General features: G+C 43.6%; 1 protein-coding gene across 1 annotated transcript; it reads right to left on the bottom strand.

The window, feature by feature from the left end:
- Positions 1-557: 557 nt before the first annotated feature.
- LOC143776966 (estradiol 17 beta-dehydrogenase 5-like) lies at positions 558-16,375 on the bottom strand. Its single transcript, XM_077266848.1, has 9 exons — positions 16,220-16,375; positions 13,842-14,009; positions 13,533-13,649; positions 13,299-13,376; positions 9,906-10,028; positions 9,478-9,587; positions 7,480-7,645; positions 2,991-3,073; positions 558-1,025 (listed from the first exon to the last, which is right to left on the bottom strand). The coding sequence occupies exons 1-9, from the start codon at positions 16,304-16,306 to the stop codon at positions 983-985; spliced, it is 975 nt and encodes a 324-aa protein (XP_077122963.1). The 5' UTR covers positions 16,307-16,375; the 3' UTR covers positions 558-982.
- Positions 16,376-18,764: the final 2,389 nt, after the last annotated feature.

Genomic DNA, 18,764 nt, shown 5'->3' with positions numbered 1-18,764 from the left:
GGACACAGGAAGACATGATGGAGGTGATGAGGACACATAAGAAATGATGGAGGTGATGAGGACACGAGAGTACATGATAGAAGTGAGGAGGACACAGGAGTACATGATAGAAGTGATGAGGACATGATGGAGGTGATGAGGACACAGAAGGACATGATGGAGGTGATGAGGACACAGGGGGACATGATGAAGGTGATGAGGACATAGGGGGACATGAGACACATGATATAGATGTGGAAATAATTACTGGGATGTTACATGCAGGTTTCTCTGATATACTGACGTATCTACAGAACATCTCGTCAGTAAAAACAGGTTTTATAGTCATTGTGGATGTGGTTTTATTTTTCTAAATTTTTCTGACCGATTCATTACTTGTTACATTTTAAAAAGTCGCTAAATTTTTGTCCAACTGTACGCCAGTATCACGATGGAGGGATTTTGTCAATGCTTGAATTTTTGGTGCAATTTTTATGACATTTTAGCAGAACTTGTGATTTTTTTTTACCTAAAAAAGGGCAAAAAGACTAAAAAACAAACATAAAGAGCATTTTTTTGATTTGGTGAAAACTTTATTAACTTAATTTGGAAAAATTAAGGACAAAAAACCTCATTGAAGGCAACGGCACAAATAAGAAAAGTAACTTAAAAAAACACAAATGATGAATGGGGCCCAAGTGTTTATGGACAGTATGAGGAACATGGCCGATTTCAGTGTCACTAGATATGAGAAAATCTGTTCGAGATTAATTGAATTTGCCTCAAATTTTTGAAAAAATTCAGATACTCCGGAATATTAAATTTTTTGTGGTTGGCTTCATTAAAATGCAGTCAAATAGCAGCCTTCAGGTGACCGGTGTCATATATTCTCAGACCCTTTTGGATCTTCAGTGATTTCTTCATTGATAGTAAAAAATTAGAACATCTAAAAAATTCTCAATAATCAATTCACAAAAGTCGGAGACCAACAAAACCGATGAATTTAATATTCTTCATGGAATGGATACTTCGGGTGATCTCTCCACCTGCAAAATCAGAAAAGGTGATGTTACATCTCTAGAAGTATGGGAGCAGCGGGAGAATTCAGCTGATTCTTCTCATCCACTTGGAATAATTAGAGCCAATTGCTAGACATATTCTGATCCAACGATCTATTTTATCTGCGATGTATGGAGCTGAAAAACCACAAACCACAGCTATGTAATGGTCGTTCCCAGATACCGAAGCTCAGCTCTTATTGAAGTGAATGTGATCTGAGCTGCAGTACCTGAGACTGACCACTACTCACTGTATGGCGCTGTGGTGCTTTGGCTCAGTACACTGTTTACTCCCCGATTTAATGAGCTGAAGCACCACAGCGCCAAACAGTGAGTAGTGGTCAATCTCAGGTACTGCAGCTCAGATCACATTCACTTCAATAAGTGCTGAGCTTCAGTACCTGGGAACGACCACTACATAGCTGTGGTTTTTCAGCTCCATACTCTATTACTTCCAACTGCCACGGGACCTTATAACAGCTGATAGTAGGGGTAGTAATGCTGTACCCCCAAAGATATGCTGTAGGTGACCGATATAAAAAATAGGCTATCAATGTTAAGGTCCTGTACAACCCATTTAACTCAAGCATGTGTCCATGTAATGCTTTTTTCCTGCTGGTTCATGGATAAGACGCCTTCCTACTTGCCTACTTTTGGAGATACCTATCCAAATGTGCACTAGGATGTCCCAAGCTCCACCTAACGAAGGAACATACTGGTGTCAGAATGATTGAATAGATTTACCAATCTGTCATGCTTGATGAAATATGTCTTGCATAGATTCACACCGCAGACGTAGACGGGTTGGCCGATGTGGTGACAGTACTCCAAGAGACCGTGATGTTTTGAGCTTCTGAGAAAAAAATGTGTGTACATAGGAAGAGACTTGTCAATCCGGGAGTGAGGCGAGGAGAAGCCTTCTCAGACTTATCTTGTCTCTCCCAACCAGTTCTTCAAACTGCGTCTCAGAGAAGGACATAACTGGCTGTAGTTACACAACCAGGCTCTGATTCCGGCTGTCTATGGTTAAGCCAGCATTAAAGATGAGGGAATAAATGGAATTGAATTTTACAAAAACAAATTCCGCTTTTGCCAAAACGCAGATTTTTCTCTAATTTCCTTCCATGTGGATTCAGCAAATAGAACCATAATGGGCCATTGACAGATTAAAAAATAAAATCCTTAAACTTCCCGTACCAATCACCTCTTCTACTCACCGCCACCCATCCGGTCCCCATCACATCTTTTGATCCCCTACCCCTCGTGTTGGAATCTTGAGGCCTCTCACAATGTACAGGACTTCCTACTTTCCTGGCACATGGGAGGGTTTTGCGCATGAGAACATGAAGGTCACATCACATGTCGTGACATCATGACACCGTTGACTTCCTATGCTCTTCCCGAGATCCCTGCCAGATGTCATGACAGCCGGAAATTTGGCACAGTGCAAGAGGCCTGAAGATTCCAACATGATTGGAGACTGATCAGAAGATGCATCAAGGATGGGACGGTTGGTGGTGAGTACCAGAGGGAGCTTAGAGGTGAGCATAAGGGACATTAAATTCGAATTTTGCCTGATCTGTAGCTAGCATGAATCAAGTGGCAGGATCCCTGTAAGGATATTGTCTCTGTGTTCTCCATCCGTACCTACAGAACACAATCTGAGAAGGTGACATCTTCTGGAGTAGATTGTGGAACTCTAACACCAGCATTACATGCAAGAAACATTCCTGCTTCAAGAAATGTTCAGCAGCTCCTGAGGAATATGGAGTCTCTTTTGGGAAGATTGTCCTTTTTCTGAGGGTTTTCTGGACCATCAAAAAGAGTTGACTTGTACTGTATGATGTAGGGGTAAGTCTCTTATGTATAGTGTATGTGTATTACTTATATATGGAGCCTAAATGCAATTTGTCCAGAATTTTTGGAAAATATTCTCCAAAATGTTTTACTTACCTAGTCGCATCTATGTAGCGTAGGTTTCGATTCAGTCCATTGAGGCTTTTTATTTCTTCCTCACTCAACTCAAATTTAAAAACCTGAAATTAAAAATGACCTTAGATAGAAATCGACTTATTCTACTGTATATTTCTAAAACCCATTTACACGTTAATTAACAATTACCGATCTCTTGGATACTGGACCTTAGCATTTGTAACAGAGGAACCCAAAAGAATGTAGCTATAATGTCCTCAGTCTATGAAGACAGAAGAACATTGGCACTTCTAATATTTAATTTACTACATATTGCATTTGCAGCAACTTGATACATAAATTTTTTGTAGATTTTTCCCGGTGTTCAATACTATGGTCACAGTTTCCAACAAAACCCAATTGCTGTGAATATTGCTGCCGATTATCCATGGATCTCCACCTGCCATGACCTCCTAATACTGGGAGACTTTGCTCTGTAACTGATCGAGCCAAGCCTAAATACAGTTTTGCAATCATATTGGCAGAGACTTGCTGGAAATGTTGACAGAGTACTTTAAACCTGGATGGAAGCTCAATGTCACGGAACGGTTACAGGATTTGGGAATGTTTAGCTTGCAAAAAAGAAGACTGAGAGGAGACTTAATAGCTGTCTACAAATATCTCAAGGGCTGTCACATTGTAGAAGGATCATCATTATTCTTATTTGCACAAGGAAAGGTTAGAAGCAATGGGGTGAAACTGAATGGGAGGAGACACAGATTAGATATTAGAAAAAACTTTTTGACAGTGAGGGTGATCAATGAGTGGAACAGGCTGCCATGAGAGTTGGTGAGTTCTCCTTCCTTGGAAGTTTTCAAACATCTGTCTGGGATGATTTAGTGAATCCTGCTTTGAGCAGGGGGTTGGATCAGATGACCCAGGAGGTCCCTTCCAACTCTATTATTCTATGATTCTATGTGACAAAGTGTGACATGACCCAACGGGTGGTCAGTTAGCGGACGGCACAACACACTCACAACGGGATGGGAAAGGTGAGAGGAAGGCCCTACCCATAGGGAATGAGGGATCATCACCACCTGAGCTCAAACCTGAGCCTGTCCCTGCACTCCCCTAATGCCTTATGCATATCCTTCCCCCCACCGCCATCAGGATACGTCGTCCCTCTCTGTTACCTAAATTGCCCTGGCTAGTGCACTGGCCGGCGTAGGGCGCTAGCCTACCCACTACAGATAATATCACACAGGGGATAGTGACAAGCATGTAAGGGATGGGAAAATAATAACTTAGCTTATGGACACCACTGCTAAGCTCCACACTGCAGATAACAACAGCAACTGGACTCCAAACACCAGACATGGCTGACACCAGAGAGCTGCTCCTGCTAGGCTGGAATCCAGAAAGAAACTATATCACCAATAGTCAGCTGATGCATCAGGTGACCATTTAAACGATGGTGGGAGTGGTCACCACCCACATCAGCTGACCCAGCAGCACTGCAGTAACATCAGCAGGGAAAAACTCACATTAACCCCCAATGGCCTCAAAGGAAAAAAGTTTTAACTGAGTGAAACCAGAGCTGCCACAAATCCAAAAATGGATCGTAACAGCACACCCCTTTCAATGATGGGCCTCTGAACCCTCAACACCGGACCTCACTAGAAAGCAATGTACGGTGAGGATGCCTCGAACCACCAGAGCTCACTTCTGCAGTCACCTATTCCTCAGGTTAAGGCAAATGCAGCCCGATGGAGATGACAATAACGTAGGCTCTGGAGGTGCCACAAATCTCCAGAACGCCGACCTGTGGAATGAGTTGTGTATGTGCATTACTGGGGGTAACTCCAGCTGGAAAGTACCCGGGCTGAGAATGGCTGAAACCCGATACAGCACGATCACCCTAGAACTCCAGGTCCCAGTAGCACACTTCCACCTGATGTTTTTGGTGGACACTCACCCATATTCATTCACACACAGGTCCGGACGTGAACGTTTATTTCCACGCATGCGTTTGCCACCAGATGGAGAACCCTTTAAGGAACCGACAATAGAGGCGTCCCCCTGTGTCAGCACACTCATACCCTTACTATGCACAGAGGGAACCACCCCCCTCCCTGAAACCTCCTCCTAAGAGGACTCCAAGACTCAGGGTTTACTTGTGAGGGTTGGGTTTTGCCCCTACTCCCTGGCAACACTTCTGCTGCCCCCACTGGAGAAGAAGAGGTAGGTTGCAGAAGGACGGCAGAGATCGTAGTTCTCGGGCAGCAGTCCTTACACGACTGGTCCCAGCTGACTACTTCCCTGGACCAACAATCTATGACCGAGTTGTGTTTTTCAACCAAGGGAGGCCTAAGACAATAGGAGTTGGCATACCCTCCAAGACGTAACACTACAGGGACTCTTCATGACAAGTCCCTATACGCAGGTGTATATTCTCTACGACTTGGGTCACCCTCCCCTGGCTAAGTGGGACTGAGTCATTGGCCTGAATGCTTAGGGGTCTCGCTAGCATCCTACCCCTCAGACCATAGGTCTGGACAAAAGGAGAATCCACCAAATTGACTCCGGCTCCACTGTCCACCAGCACTGGTATAGTCTGTTACCCCGCCAACCACCGCTTCAGCAGGGATGGTGCACTGAGATGAAAAAATGGAGGAAATATACACATCCTGGCCGTCTCCCTCCACACGACCTGGGCAGGCTCTGATGAAATGACCAGTCTGCCCACAATGGAACCATGCCCCCACAACACCAAGGAACCACAGGCAACCCTGTTTGAGATGACACTCCTCCCACTTGCATGGGTTCAGCACCAGTGTGTCCTCCTCCCTAGAAAGGACAACAGGGGCAGATTTGGTGTACGCCTCTCCCTGAGGCGTCCATTCTTTCGGATAGCAAGGGACATGGCAGCATCCAATGACCTGGGTGTTGCGTACTGCACCAGAGTATCCTGCAGCCTAGGTGACAGACTCTGACAAAAATGGCTCCTAAGGGCTGGGTCATTCCACTGCATGTCAGTGGCCCACCTCCTAAACTCTGAGCAGTGCTCCTCAGCCGGCCGGCCCCCTGCTTGATTTTACGGAGACGAGACTCAGTCAGTCAGTGAGACGCCATCAGGATCCCCATACACCAGCGTCAATGCTGCAAAAAACTCGTCCACCGACCATAAAGATGTTGAACCGGTCGCAGGGAGAAGGCCCAGGATTGGGGATCACTCTTGAGAAGGGAGACTATCATCACCACATGCTGTTCCCCACTCCCTGAAGAACGAAGGCAAAGCCTGAAATATAGTTTACAGGCTTCTTTAAATACCACAAACTTATCTCTCCCACCAGAGAAAAGGTCAGGGAGAGATATTTTGGGTTCCGGTTGAGCCTACACCTGAGCCGAGACCCAGAGCCCCGACAACTGCTGCAGCTGCTGTGTACCCTGACACCACAGTTTTTTAAGCTCATCAGTGAGGGTCTGTATCAGTTGGGCAAAGCCTGCATTTGAGCCATTGCTCACTGGAAAAAATGCGACAGTTGGTGATAATGTCATAAAGTGTGACACGACCCAACATGTGGTCGGTCAGCAGACAGCACAAGACACTCACAACAAGACGGGAAAGGCGAGAGGAAGGCCCTACCAATAGGGAATGAGGGATGGTCACCACCAGAGCTCAAACCTGAGCCTGTCCCTGCACTCCCCTAACGCCCTATGCTGGTCCTTTTCCCCACCGCCATCAGGATACCTCGTCCCTCTCTGTCACCTAAACTGCCCTGGCTAGTACACTGACCGGCGTAGGGCGCTAGCCTACCCACTACAGATAATATCACATAGGAGATAGTGACAAACACGTAAGTGATAGGGAAATTTCAACTTAGCTTATGGACACTGCTGCACTGCTGCTAAGCTCCACACCGCACATAACAAAAGCAACTGGACTCCAAGAACCAGACATGGTTGACACCAGAGAGCTGCTCCTGTTAGTCTGGTCTCCAGAAAGAAACTGTATCACTATCAGTCAGCTGATGCATCAGGTGACCATTTAAAGGATGGCGGGAGTGGTCAACACCCACATCAGCTGACCCAGCAGCGCTGCAGTAACACCAAATTGTCAGCAGGGAAAAACTGACATTAACCTCCTATGGCCTGAAAGGAAAAAAAATGTAACTGAGTGAAACCAGAGCTGCCACAAATCCAAAATGGATCGTGACACTCTCTTAAGCAAGAGGGTCATGTCACGCTTGCATGCATTCTCTTGAGTCAACTCTTGACATTCTAGACTACTCATTCTCATGTTCGCACTCAATTTAATTCAATTGGGTGCAATTTTGGTTGTTTGAAAAGGTTGTTTTTTGGTCTGGAGATCCCATTGTAGAACAGAGGTATTATCACCATGGTACAAGGAAGGAGATCGAATGCATAGTATGTCACATGATGGATGTGTTTTGGCCATAAGAAGTTGAGTAATTCTTTACTGGACCACTTCTTAGCTAAAGTGTGAACTTCTAAATACCGCATCATATACCTCAAGATTCTGCTTGATCCTCTCTGGCTTAAAACTCTTTGCAAGAACCACTATCCCCCTCTGTAACATATGTCTCATTGCGACTTGGGCAGGAGTTCGGCCATGTTTTTTCGCAATTGCATTGAGCACAGGGTCCTCCAGCAGCATTGGAGCAGTCTCTTCAATCCTGGAAGAGTAAAGATGCAAGGTAGACAAACTTAAAGGGGTTATTCTGACTTTTTTTTTCTATGGGGCTACGCACTTATTGGCAGGTAGTTGCTAACTATCTTCCTGTGCTAGAGGAAGATAGAACTTGGCACTCATTCCATGCTGAAACAATATATTTATTGCATGAAAAGAAGACACAGAAGGATCCTGTGACGCGAGTCAGTATAGTAAATGTTAGTCCAAGAAGTGGAGCAAAAGACTACAATGACAGGTAATAAAAATGTATACTACTTACTGAATAAGTAACGGGAGGTCAAACAAGCCAAGGTCAGGTTCAGGAAATGGCGCAGTACAATAGGGGAAGTCAGAGAAGAAATCCAATTCACGAGCCGAGGTCAGTAAAGCCAGAGAGACAAAACAGTTTACAGGGAGCAGGCACATGAGAAGTCAGATCACAAGCCAAGGGTCAGAGTCCGGGAAAAGAATCAAGTCAAGCTGGGTCAGGCACAGAGCACAGAGGGATCAATATTACACAGGCAGCAGCAAGTGTACGACTGACACTGGGTGGAGAAGCTAGCCTGCTTTAAGTAGAAGACTAATCAAGGAAAGTGAACACATATGATTGCAGTACAGACCCAGCACAACCAATACACAAAGAAACATATCAGACAGGAACAGAGTGGAGAACGTGACAGATCCACATAAAAAAGTTGATGTTTCGGCCTAAATGGCCTTCCTCAGAACTAGAATACAACAGATAAACAAACATAATTACCACACACATATAAATCATTATACATCAGTGGTCTGTCTCATTTCCGCTGTAGGCCTCACCGGTGAGTGTTCTCTGTGCTGATGACTCCTGTTACTGATTTATTATTAGATTTCAATTATCTTTCAGTTTATTGACCCTGTGCCATTTCTCTATTGAATTAATTATAGAGAGACCAGATACCTTGAGTACTTATTTCTTAGGTTTGTCGTGTATAATCTCTAATTTTCAGTTTCCATATTTCTTATAAGATCCCTTTTTCTTTTTTTGTTTTTGTTTATTATGGACTGATGTATAATGATTTATACATTTCTGGTAATTTTGTTTGTTTATCTGTTGCATATTAGCTCTGTGAAGAAGACCATTTAGGCCAAAACGTCAACTTTTTTATGTGGATCCTTCAGATTTTTTCTTTTCGTGCAATAAATATATTATTTCAGCATTGAAGGAGTGCCAAGTTCTATTTTCTTCTTGTATGGGGTGGAACCCAATTTGAGCACCCTATAAGAGTGCCGCATAAGCCTGACACAGATTATCTTCCTGTGCGGCCATGCGTCAATCTCTCCCGGCTCAGAACAGTCATGGACCACGCTTACCGGTGACTCTCTTGGTTCCTGTGATGTCACAGTTCCTTCTCTTCCACAATGATCAATGCAGCATACAATCAACATCATGTCAACTGGCAGCCAGCTCAGCCTAACCCAGCATGGTGTTAGCTGTCAATCAGCATGACATCAGGAGTGATGACCCTGTCAACAGAGCAGAGAGGAAGAAAATGCATTACTCTGGCGAAATGACATCACAGGAACGGAAAATCAATGGCAGGAGAGATCCATGACCACTCTGAGCTGGTAGAGTTTGTCACAGGACAGGCGGGTAGTCAGGAACAATCCGACAATAAGTGCTCATACCGATAGGGAAACAAAGGTCCCAGATAACCCTTTACAGTTGAGTGCGGTAAGATTTGCTTATTAAACATGGAACATGGCACCCACCGATCCTCCCTTTGTATGGAGAAGAAGGATTCGGAGTAGTTGCAGTAGCAAGTACGGTTTGTCCAATTCCAAGAGAGTTCTTACCAATTTGCTTCCCGAGTAGAGCCCAGCACCCCGTATGCCACCAGGACTATGTTGTGGGATTTGCAGAACTCCAGCAGCTTGGCCTGATCGTTGTAGATATGACATTCCACCTGGAGATGTACATCATGTCAAATGTAAGAACCAAAGGCTGATTCCAATGGTAATTTTGTAAGGAAATGAAACGAGAAGTGTCGTCTGGTTTGGTTGGAGCCAACACAACTTTTTTTTACTCTGTTTGTTATGCTTGAACCCAAAATTATGACTTGGTATTGAGGCCACTCCTATGAGAACATACAAACTCCTTGCAGATGTTGTCCTTGGTGGGATTTAAACCCTGGACCCCAGCGCTGCAAGGCTTCACAGCTAACCACTGAGCCACTGTGCCACCCATGTTCAATAATCTTGGAGACGGGATAGTTCTACTCTACCTGGTTGCACACAGGTTTGTATCTCAGTCCCGGCATGTTGAGGATGAGCTCCAGTTGCTTATGGTTGAAGTTGGAGACTCCTATAGATCTGACCAGTCCGGCTTCTTTACAATCTTCCATAGCCTAAAAGAAAAAAAAATCACAAAATGCTAAAAACTTGCTAAGAAGAGTGGGAGATGAGAAGTGATAACTATATTGAACATATTTCTGCCTCGTAGATCTGTTTACTGGAGTATTCCGGACACAACCTATTCACGAGATAGGCAAAAATGTTCCCCGTCCAATCATTGGTAAGGACTTATTTCCTTACCCCTTATATTAAGGAGGCACAGCTTATAAAAGTGACATCCCAATGAACACTCTAAAATAACATCTCATATATCGGTACATGGGATTGAACTTTTTGCTGGAAGTATAACAACATGGATTGTGTATACAGCTCCTATGCAAGCCTATGTGTTTCCAAAGATCACAAACATGAAATAAACCCTGTGTAGTTATACAAACTTTCTACTTCTCCCCCTACAAATTGCAAATATACATTCAGATATTTATAATGTTTTAGTCATATAGATAGCAACGTGCCTAAAGGATCAGACTACACTGGAATCATTTGTAGTCTGTTACCATGGAAACATAGCTGATGTCAGAGTTCACTACCTCCTCCTGTACAATGACTGATAACACCACTATACACACTAAATAACACAGGACCCAGCATTCACAATAGGTGATGCCACAGCTCACCTCCTTCCCCTCCTGTACAATGACTGATAACACCCCTAAACACAGTTGATAACACATGACCAAACTTTCACAAAATGTAATGCCACAGCTCACCTCCTCCTCCTGTACAATGACTGATAACACCTCTATATACAGTAGGTAATACAGGATCCACCATTCACAATAGGTGATATCACAGCTCACCTCCTCCTCCTGTACAATGACTGATAACACCTTTATATACAGTAGATAGCACATGATCCACCATTCACAATAGCTGATGTCACAGCTCACCTCCTCCTCCTGTACAATGACTGATAACACCTCTATATACAGTAGATAACACAGGATCCACCATACACAATAGGTGATATCACAGCTCACCTCCTCCTCCTGTACAATGACTGATAACACCTCTATATACAGTAGATAACACAGGATCCACCATACACAATAGGTGATATCACAGCTCACCTCCTCCTCCTGTACAATGACTGATAACACCTCTATATACAGTAGATAACACAGGATCCACTATTTACAATAGGTGATGTCACAGCTCACCTCCTCCTCCTGTACAATGACTGATAACACCTCTATATACACTAGATACACAGGATCCACCATTCACAATAGGTGATGTCACAGCTCACCTCCTCCTCCTGTACAATGACCGATAACACCTCTATATACAGTAGATAACACAGGATCCTCCAGTCACAATTGGTGATGTCACAGCTCACCTCCTCCTGTACAATGACTGATAACACCTCTATATACAGTAGATAACACAGGATCCACCATTCACAATAGGTGATGTCACAGCTCACCTCCTCCTGTACAATGACTGATAACACCTCTATATACAGTAGATAACACAGGATCCACCATACACAATAGGTGATGTCACAGCTCACCTCCTCCTCCTGTACAATGACTGATAACACCTCTATATACAGTAGATAACACCGGATCCACCATTAACAATAGAGTATATCACAGCTCACCTCCTCCTGTACAATGACTGATAGCACCTCTATATACAGTAGATACACAGGATCCACCATTCACAATAGGTGATATCACAGCTCACCTCCTCCTCCTGTACAATGACTGATAACACCTGTATTTACAGTAGATAACACAGGATCCACCATTACCAATAGAGTACATCACAGCTGACCCTGCTTCCTGTCCCTTCACGAGGACCTTTGTTAGATGCTTCAATGCAAAAGATACATTCTGGGTCTGAACATTGTGGCTATGTACATGTGTTGTTTCCTGAAACAGCAGGAGGTTAAAATTTAAAATAAAAGCCTCAGTGGCTGGTTTGAAAACTGAAATATATCTATTTTTCATTATAAATACAGATTGTGATATGTTAACCCCTTATATCCCGGGCCATTTTCAATTTTTGCATTTTCAATTTTTGCTCCCTTTCTTCCCAGAGCCATAACTTTTTTACTTTTTGGTCAAAATGGCCGTGTGAGGGCTTGTTGTTCACAAAATGCTAAAACTGACCTGGCATTATGATTTTCCAGGTGACAAAAAAATCCAAAGTTGTTAAAAAAAAATTAATACCGGTAATAATAAATTGTGCAATTTTCTGATGCCCATGGAGTCTCCATTTTTTGTGATCTTGTGTTGGTTAAGGGCTTATTTTTTGCGTGCTAAGCTGACCTTTTTAATGATGCCATGTTTGTGCAGCTATGATCTTTTGATCGCCCATTACTGCATTTAAAAAACAAAAGTAATACTGGTGTTTTGACTTTTTTTCTTGTTAGGCAGGCTTAATTCTTTTTTTATTGCTAGATCGGGCGATTCTGAACCCGGCGATACCAAATATTTGTATGTTTTAAATTTTTATTATTGTTTTATTTTGAATTTTGCGAAATGGGGGTGATTTGAATATTTAATAATTTTTTTTATTTTTTTAATATTTTTAAAAACATTTTTTTTTGCATGCTTCAATAATCTCCATGGAAGATTAGAAGCTGCCATAATCTGATTGGCACTGCCACATACAGGCGATGATCAGTGTGTAGCAGAAATGCTCACTTGCTAAGAGCGCTGACCACTGGGCGGTGCTCATAGCAATCTGGCTATTATAGCCATAGAGGTTTGCCGGAGACCTCTAGTTGTCATGCCAACCCATCGGTGACCCGCGATAACGTGACGGGTTCACTGATGGGCGGGATTTCTGTCGTGCTTGCCAGAAGCGCGAGTTAAATGCCGCTGTCAGAAATTGACAGTGGTATTTAACTAGTTAACAGCCACGGGTGGATCGCGATTCCACCCGCGGCTGTTGCGGGCACATGTCATCTGTATATATATCAGTTGACATGTGCTCAGAAAGGTGAAAGCTCAATGCCGAAGCCTGCACCAAGCAAGGAAAGTCCGAAATCGCTGTACTATTACGCGTTACGCCGAAAAAATATATGTAGCAGAAAAATCTGATTTAAGCAATCAGTCATTTTCTGATGATAACTTCTCTTTAGGTCTTTCTAGAGAGTTGCTGTTACAGAAGTGTTGAATTCATCATCATTGAAGAAGAAACGAGCCATTAGAGTCACTCGTAAATTGAGATGTCACTGGTGCATGTGTAAGGACCATATGACTCCAATAACAGACTGAAACCTCTGAAAAGTCTAAGGTTTGTCTACATACCTTCCAAGTGTCTCGAATATCAGTATTGTGATAAATTAATTTGCCATTTTCATCTGTTGGCCATAGATCATCACCAGGCTTAAAAGTAAGAATAAAACAAAAATATGAAAAACACAACCTATGAAATTCAAAGTCTAAAAGAAGGAAGACCATGAGATAAGTTGGATCTGTTCTTTAGCCACCATAAGTTCAAGCTATGAACAGTTTAGAAAATGTTGTGAGTCATGGACAGACCTTGAATTCAAAGGGGTTATCAATAAGATAAAGATCTAAGTAATCCAGATGTAGATCCTTCAAAGACTTCTCAAGAGCGTGACGGACCAACTCGGGGGACTGATAGGTGCTCCACAGCTAAAAGGGGAAAAAGTAAAATATGCTTAAAAATGTACTTAAAAGTTAAGGATCAATTGAAGAGTGGATGATGGCTAAGAAATGCTGTAGAAAAGAGCTACCACCCCGCATTTGTCACTTTTGACAATGACCAAGATAGCGGCTAAAGAGGACAACTGATGGCTGCCCATGGAAGCATCTCATTGTCATCACCTTGCTGGTGTAGAACACGTCTTCTCTCTTGACCGTCCCATCCGTGATCTTCGTGTTGATACCTCGTCCGACCTCAACCTCATTCCCATATATTAATGCGGAATCAATGTGATGATATCCAACATCAAGAGCGACTTTCACAGCCTCCTCCGCCATAGACTTAGGAAACTAAAATAATGACAGGAGACAAGGGTAGACAGGAACATAGGGTTACGTGAACATTTTTTGTTTAGCAAAACGACATCCAGGTCGAAGTCTACATCATAGTTGACATCTTCTCCGACTGTGTCCTTCCCCTTATCCTACCTCTTTATTGTACCTTCACCAAGGTTTTTTCAGGCTACAACTTGACTGATTATCTTTAACATTGTGCTTGTTATGTAGGGGATGACCGGACCGCGGGTAACTGCATGCAGGGTCCGGAACTGAAGAGGCTGCATCCCCTGTTCCCAGGGGGAAGCTTGAGTGAAGCAGATCTTCCCCTTTTGCCTGAGGGAAGCTGGAGCCAGTGGGACCTTTCTGCAGACCCAGGAGGGTGGGGAGAGACAGGAGGAAAGCATGCGCAGCAGTGGGGGGATAGAAGAGAAAACCACGCTCAGCAGGTCAGTTTGGCATGAACACAGAGTAGCGCACAGAGCGGCGAGTGGCATGCTCTGCTGCCCCTTCTCCTACAACAGAGTTCTGGCGCTGTCACAGGTCGCATAGAGAGAACCCCTGTCGCCTACAGAGCAGAGCCATGCACACAAAGCAGAGCCATGCACACAGAGCAGAGCAGAGCTGACATTGCCGAAGCAGGGCGAAGGGTCAGGCGTGCTGCAGCAGCCAGATAGAGAAGTGCTCCGTCCTGAGAGCACCAGCATTACACAGGCCAGCATCCGTGCAGCAGCAGCCCTGTCGCCAGCAGCAGGGATCTGAGAGGAAGAGACGTGCAGTGTGAGCCCGGTGACTACCATAAAGCAAGGTGCCAGACACTTCGGGTCCGTGAGTAGCACACGTGTGCTGCCAGAAAGAGACCGGGAGCGTGACCGTTATCTAAACCCTGACTTTGCTAGTGATGATCTGCCCAGTCACCTGCACCCTATACGTTGGGCTTGTACAGAGCTCTGGCCCGTATGCTTGTCAGTCATTGCAGCAGGGACCAGTGAGTGCCCTGGTCCCAGAGCATCCGTACAGAGTAGGCCTGCGCTCAAACAACGCCACCGCCACTCTTGACAGAGACTGTGAGGAGAGTCGTGCAGGAGCCACGTCAGGCTCCAGGCTCCTCTTGCCACATCAGTTTATGGTCTACGGGCCCAGTGGAAGATACCGGAGACCGACCACTGCCGCCAGAAGATGGGGCATTGATGCACGCAGTACCTTTTTGGAAAAGACTTCAGCCATTGCCGGCGCTATTGAGTTCCCAGCAGGAGTTACAGTTTGCGGAACTCCTGACACAAGTGCTTTCACATGAACTGCCATTATCTGAACCGTCATTCATCTACTCACAACATCCTTTGCCATTTAAACTGTTTAATCCCCTGTTTACCACTTTACTTTCCAAACTCCTTTTCCATTTATACTGTTTAACCTTTTACCTCCCTGCGTGGAGTACTCCCCTGTTATAAAACTTGTTAACCCTTGCTCTGCCTCCTGTCCATCACTGCATCCCGCAACTTGCTTACACTTATGCCACTCCAGGTGCCTCCAATTCTCTGCCTGCACTTCTTCTTGTATGACACGTCCTATGTCTACTGTGTCTCCAAGCAGGGCCGGACTGGCCATCTGGAAATTCTAGCAAATGCCAGAAGGGCCTGTCTGGTCATGGGCTGCCTTGTCTGCTACGTTGATAACAGAATCGGTGTTCTCAAGACACCAATACTGTTAAGAGTTGTGATGGAGCACAAAGTCACTCACTCCGTCACTTACCCCAGCATCTGGTTCTTGGGGACGGGGACAACATGGGCCTGTGTGATTTCAAATGCCAGGGCTGAATTTCAGCCCCAGTCCGTACCTTTCTCCAAGCAATATGCCAACGTTAGCTCCTCTCGTTATCTCCGCATTGCCATGCACTATCTGCTCTACTGAATGTGCATGCTGTAAGAGAAGAAGGAGGGAATGTCTCCTGGACAATTCTAAGGGGAAGAACCACTGTTCTCATGGTCTTCTATGATGCAATGATTGATATCAAGCACAGAAATTTCCCTGCCCTCCATGATTACGTTACAGACAGTTATGTAAGTCCACCAAACCTCTTATAACATACCCATACTGTTATAAGCACTGCTATGATGTCGACAGTAAATTATTCCACCCTCATGAACTTGTAGGATCATATCACAAAAGATTTCAAGTGTTAAGAAGCCATCCTAAATTTGTAGCTAAGAGCTGTCACAACCTACCTCCTGAGGAGCATAGGTGCCCAGTCCGACCACCGGAATTTTGTTCCCATCGTTCAGTGTAAATCGTGACTGTTTTGTCAGCGCCATAATCCTGCTTGTGGCTCAGATCCGTCCTGAAGTTTCTTCTGTGAATATAGACTTGCTTGGCTGAGTCCCAGGACGACGCTCCACCTCTTGGCTCCATTATAGCCCAGGGCGATCAATGAGCATAGATCATGCTCTAGCTCAAGCTTCTGAGCGGTGGGAGAAAAACTTATCTTCTACTTTTAAGAGACTGCTTTATTTTTTATGTTGTTATTGACTGGTACATACTGTATATTATAAAGTTAATAATTATATACAGCTTTGATCATAACTATACCTCCCTCCTCACTCATCTTCCATCATGACAAATTCAGTTTATTAGCAAAGTTTTCAGTAAACCAACGAAACATGAATAATAACATAGGACACAACATTAACCAGTGATATCTGCAAAAATGCCACTTTTACTGATTACTGCATTCTCAGAATTATATACCCCTTCTTTGGTATTAAATAGAGATGATGGATACCTGTGGATGGAAGTTCTTCAATTAATAAACTTAACCCCTTCACGACATTTGATGTACAATTACGCTGTAAGTCAAACTCCCTGCCTTAGATGCGGTCTTGCACGCTGAGCCAGCATCTTTTCTGGCACATGATTGCTGATTTATTCCAGGAAACAAGCATAGAATAACGTGAATATTGCCGGTCGTGCTTCTTTAACCCCTTTACCCCCAACGGTGGTTTGCACGTTAATGACCGGCCCAATTTTTACAATTCTGACCACTGTCCCTTTATGAGGTTATAACTCTGGAACGCTTCAACGGATCCCGATTATTCTGACACTGTTTTCTCGTTACATATTGTACTTCATGATAGTGGTAAAATTTAGTTGATATAACATGCATTTATATGTGAAAAAAACGGAAATTTGGCGAAAATGTTGAAAATTTTGCAATTTTCCAACTTTGAATTTTTATGCCCTTAAATAACAGATATGTCACACAAAATACTTAATAAGTAACATTTCCCACATGTCTACTTTACATCAGCACAATTTTGGAACCAAAATTTTTTTTGTTAGGGAGTTATAAGGGTTAAAATTTGACCAACAATTTCTCATTTTTACAACACCATTTTTTTAGTGACCACTCATCTCATTTGAAGTCATTTTGAGGGGTCCATATGATAGAAAATAACCAAGTGTGACACCATTCTAAAAACTGCACCCCTAAAGGTGCTCAAAACCACATTCAAGAAGTTTATTAACCTTTCGGGTGTTTCACAGGAATTTTTGGAATGTTTAAATAAAAATGAACATTTAACTTTATTTCACACAAAATTTATTTCAGCTCCAATTTGTTTTATTTTACCAAGGGTAACAGGAGAAAGTGGACCCCAAAAGTAGTTGTGCAATTTGTCCTGACTACGCCGATACCCGATATGTGGGGGTAAACCACTGTTTGGGCGCATGACAGAGCTTGGAAGGGAAGGAGCGCCGTTTGACTTTTCAATGCAAAATTCACTGGAATTAAGATGGGACGCCATGTTGCGTTTGGAGAGCCCCTGATGTGCCTAAACATTGAAACCCCCCACAAGTGACACCATTTTGGAAAGTAGGCCCCCTAAGGAACTTATCTTGATGTGTGGTGAGCACTTTGACCCACCAAGTGCTTCACAGAAGTTTATAATGCTGAGCCCTAAAAATAAAAAATCATATTTTTTCACAAAAATAATCTTTTCGCCCCCAATTTTTTATTTTTCCAAGGGTAAGAGAAGAAATTGGACCACAAAAGTTGTTGTACAATTTGTCCTGAGTACGCTGATACCCCATATGTGGGGGTAAACCATTGTTTGGGCACATAGCAGAGCTTGGAAGGGAAGGAGCGCCGTTTGACTTTTCAATGCAAAATTCACTGGAATTAAGATGGGACGCCATGTTGCGTTTGGAGAGCCCCTGATGTGCCTAAACATTGAAACCCCCCACAAGTGACACCATTTTGGAAAGTAGGCCCCCTAAGGAACTTATCTAGATGTGTGGTGAGCACTTTGACCCACCAAGTGCTTCACAGAAGTTTATAATGCTGAGCCCTAAAAATAAAAAATCATATTTTTTCACAAAAATAATATTTTCGCCCCCAATTTTTTATTTTTCCAAGGGTAAGAGAAGAAATTGGACCACAAAAGTTGTTGTGCAATTTGTCCTGAGTACGCTGATACCACATTTGTGGGGGTAAACGACTGTTTGGGCTCATGGCAAAGCTCGGAAGGGAAGGAGCGCCGTTTGACTTTTCAATGCAAAATTGACTGGAATTGAGATGAGACACCATGTCGCGTTTGGAGAGCCCCTGATGTGCCTAAACATTAAAACCCCCCACAAGTGACACCATTTTGGAAAGTAGACCCCCTAAGGAACTTATCTAGATGTGTTTTGAGAGCTTTTAACCCCCAAGTGTTTCACTACAGTTTATAACGCAGAGCCGTGAAAATAAAAATTCCTTTTTTTTTTCACAAACAT

Source organism: Ranitomeya variabilis, chromosome 5, assembly GCF_051348905.1.
Source record: "Ranitomeya variabilis isolate aRanVar5 chromosome 5, aRanVar5.hap1, whole genome shotgun sequence".
Taxonomy (NCBI): Eukaryota; Metazoa; Chordata; class Amphibia; order Anura; family Dendrobatidae; genus Ranitomeya; species Ranitomeya variabilis.
This window is presented reverse-complemented; position numbering and strand designations above follow the sequence as displayed.